Source organism: Buceros rhinoceros, unplaced genomic scaffold, assembly GCF_000710305.1.
Source record: "Buceros rhinoceros silvestris isolate BGI_N320 unplaced genomic scaffold, ASM71030v1 scaffold12054, whole genome shotgun sequence".
Lineage (NCBI taxonomy): Eukaryota > Metazoa > Chordata > Aves > Bucerotiformes > Bucerotidae > Buceros > Buceros rhinoceros.
The window spans coordinates 4962-8311 of record NW_010408834.1 but is presented as its reverse complement, the minus strand read 5'-3'; the positions used below and the strand labels follow the sequence as shown (position 1 = coordinate 8311).

The window sequence follows — 3350 nt, the reverse complement described above, 5'->3', positions numbered from 1 at the left end:
AACACTCGGGGTTGATTATAAACCTGCAGTCAGGTATGGCCCCAGCCTGCTGCACCCTGGATAGGGACCAGGGTGTGGGCACTGGGGGTGCGTGTGGCCGGTACCCTTAGGGGACATGCGACCCGACCGTCCCAAATCCCTTGGGCACGTCCAGCACAGCCCCCGCACTATTTCCAGCGCAGGTGGGACATGTCCCAGCCAAGCCACCTGTGGTCAGGAGGGTGCCCCCTCGTAGGCCCGTCCCATCTGCTTGTGGCAGCACCTGAGCAGGACAAAGATGATGCCAGGGGGGTTCTGGGGTATTTGGGTTTGGGCCGAGTGATGTTGCAGAGGTAATGTAGTGATGAGAGAGTTGTATTTGATTTTCATGACGGAAGGCCATCTGCAGGCCTGGATTCGCTTGCTGTGCCCCAGCCTGCACCCCCATGCAGGGATGCTCTCCTACCTCCCACAGTTGTTGCTGCAGCTCCTAGTTCCCAGTTGTTCCTGCACCCCCAGTCCCCTACCACCTCCACTCCAGGCTAGGGCTGTGATGCTTGGGCATGCTGAGCACTGACCCATCTTTTCCCTTGTGCAACTCCTCCACTGGTGCTGCTCCAGATGGGAACAAGTGGTGCACCTGACCTACTCTGTGCACCTGGGAGAGAAGCCCCAACTCGTAGAGCAGGATGAGGCTGCGGTGCAGAAGTTTCGGTATGATTGCATCTCCTGGTGTTACTGCAGGCTGGCCAGGGCCTGGACGTGCCTGTGAGGCCAGCACTGGCTTCAGGGTTGGTAGCGGGGAGGATGGTTGCCATGAGATGCCTTCTGCATTGATACTATTTGACAGTGCTCAAGCAAAGATGGCCTTTGCTCTGCAGAGCATCAGAACAACCACGTGGTGCTATTGCCACTGGGCTGGGGTGGACATAAACAGCTGCCTGGCACTATCCTGATGTGGTGACCATGAGATGCTGCGGCCAGTCCAAGTTGGGGCACCTGCACACTGCTGGTGGACAGGTTTGGGACACAGCCTGGTCTCCCCATCCCGTTAACACAGAGCCCCCCTGCAGGTCTGTGCCCCCAGGCTGGAGCTACGAACATGACATGGAGCTGGGGCGCTTCCTTTACAAATACAGCGAGAGGGAGCTGCAGCGCAAGGACTGCATCAAGGAACATCTCAACAACATCGAGGTTTCCTCGCAGGTGGTGCGTAGTGGGGCTCCTCTGCAGCCTAAAATGCAGCATGAGACACACGAGCATTGCCACGGCTGCAGGAAGGAGGGGCCAGTGGTGGCTGTCCCCTTTGCAAGGGACAGGGGGATTGGTACTGGGGTTTTGCTGCTCTAGTGAAGCTGCCAGGAATTTGGTATCTGGAGCAAAACCCCACAGTGTCTCTGGAGCACTTTGGGGGGTCTGTGGCCATGCCCAGCTTGCTCTCTGTGGAAGCCACCATCCACCCACAGCCTAGTGAACCAAAGGGCTGGCCCAGTCCTGATCTTCTCTGGCCCTGTGGGACCCATCTCAGGGGTGGCCACAGCATGCCTGAAGATGCTCAGCTCCCCCCCTCCACTCCCTGCGCTCTTGCAGGAGGACTATGGCGCAGCCCATCTGACGGACAACCAGACGTGCACCTTCTGGGAGAGCAACGGGGACCCGGGGCAGCACTGGGTGCGGCTCAACATGAAGAAAGGCGCCATTGTCAAGTGAGACCTCAGGGTGTCCTCTCCCTGCCGGCAGCTGTGCCAGGGATGGGCAGGGTGCAGGTCAAAGCACCGTCTTCGTCCAGAACACAGCTTTCCCTGAGCTGCAGCTGGGGGCTTAGGGTCGAGCTGGGGGGAGCTGCTGCTAGAGGCACCCCAGGAAGACACAGCCTTGCCCCCAGCCACGGAATATCTCTGGGTGCATCTCCGTGCCCAGGCACTTGGAAGGGGAGGACAACACTGCTCATTGCTCTTCTCGTCCCCAGGAAGCTATGGCTGATGCTGGATGTGCAGATAAATTCCTATATACCCAGGCGGGTGGCCGTGTATGGGGGTGCTCCAAACAACCTGCAGCACCTGAGAACTGTCCTAATTAACGAGTGAGTGACGAGCGAGGAGTAGCCTGGGTCTGACTTGGGCCAAACTCCAGAGCTGTCTCTGCATCCTGAGCAGATGCTAAGGAAAGGGCTGGGGTTGGTTCTGAGTGACCTGGTGGTGACAGTGGCTCTCTGTGGCTTGGGGATTCCTGAGTGCAGGCTACGACTGTCCCCACAAGTGTGGTCCCCTGCCTCCATGTGTCAGCTGAGCGCCTTCGTCTCTGCTCTTGCTCCTTATCTGTGCTGCGGCAGCTGGGCTGCAGTATGCTTCCTCCTGTCTGGTGATTTTGGGGGTGTTTCTGCTGCCTCCTCCTTGCCTCTGGGGTCACGTGTTGCTGCTGTCACCTCTCTGAGCATCTCTACCTTGCTATAGCCGCAAAGTTCTAGAGTGCTTCACCTCTCCCTCTTCGCTCTGGCTCTGCAGGACCCTTCTCAAGGCAGGCAGGGCTTTACATGGGAGTGCGAAGATCTCCTTCTTCCCCAAATCTTACCTGTTTCCCCTTTTTTGGCTGAGCAGTGAGGTTAGTCTTTGAAGAAGCACCCATGAGACTGCCCAGTTCTCCTTTCCAGTGGCAGGAGTCAACTGCTTGCTGTGTCTGGGCAATGGCAGTGTTTTTTCCTCACATGCTCGTAGGTCTTTGGCAGGACCTCGCCAAGGGCTTTGGAGACGCAAGCGAATCACTTACCAATCGCTTACCACTTTGTAGTTCTCCACAAATCCCTGTGTCCTTCAAAACGCATGACCCTTGTGTGACCAGCTCGGCGAAGGATGGTTGTGCCATTGTGAGATGCACTGGAACCACCCAGGAACAGCGACACACTTCTTGTCCATCTCGCCTTTCTGTGCTGCTTTGAATTTATGCTCTTTTCTGGCTATTTGGATGTGGCTTTCACCCTCTTCAGGACATCTCTGTGGCTCTGACAGCCTTTTCTCTCCACTTGGTCCCCTCCTGCTGCAGCCCTGGTGAGGGGGAGGGGGCTTTTGGCCTGGGTAGTAACACATCCTCGGCTGGGGAGCTGGAGTGGCCTGTGTCTCACCAGCTTCCTCGCCAATGTCTGTGCCTCATGGCTCTGCCATCTCCCTTCACACTGTGTGCAGGAACAGCTACCAGGCTGTCTGCATCCTCCGCAACATGAAGACCCACTTGCCGGTGCTGGAGATCCGCATCCTGGAGTGCCGGGGTGAGCCTGCACTGCTGGACTAGGGCTGCCAGCCCAGCCCAGCCCCAAAGCTGCAGCCGGGTCTGACAGCTGCAGCTCTTCCTGATGCGCTGGCTGGTTTTTTGGGTCT

General features: G+C 57.8%; 1 protein-coding gene across 1 annotated transcript in view; it reads left to right on the top strand.

The window, feature by feature from the left end:
- Nucleotides 1-3350, top strand: part of LOC104492440 (E3 ubiquitin-protein ligase HECTD3-like) — a gene marked incomplete at its 3' end in the record, with an annotated part of 8574 nt that overhangs the window by 267 nt on the left and 4957 nt on the right. Inside the window, exons 2-7 of the mRNA XM_010135004.1 lie at nt 1-33; nt 601-693; nt 1053-1188; nt 1570-1685; nt 1949-2062; nt 3159-3241. The exon at nt 1-33 is cut by the window's left edge and continues 2 nt beyond it. Of these exons, the coding sequence (XP_010133306.1) occupies nt 1-33; nt 601-693; nt 1053-1188; nt 1570-1685; nt 1949-2062; nt 3159-3241 (575 nt within the window). The remainder of the gene's footprint in view (nt 34-600; nt 694-1052; nt 1189-1569; nt 1686-1948; nt 2063-3158; nt 3242-3350) is intronic.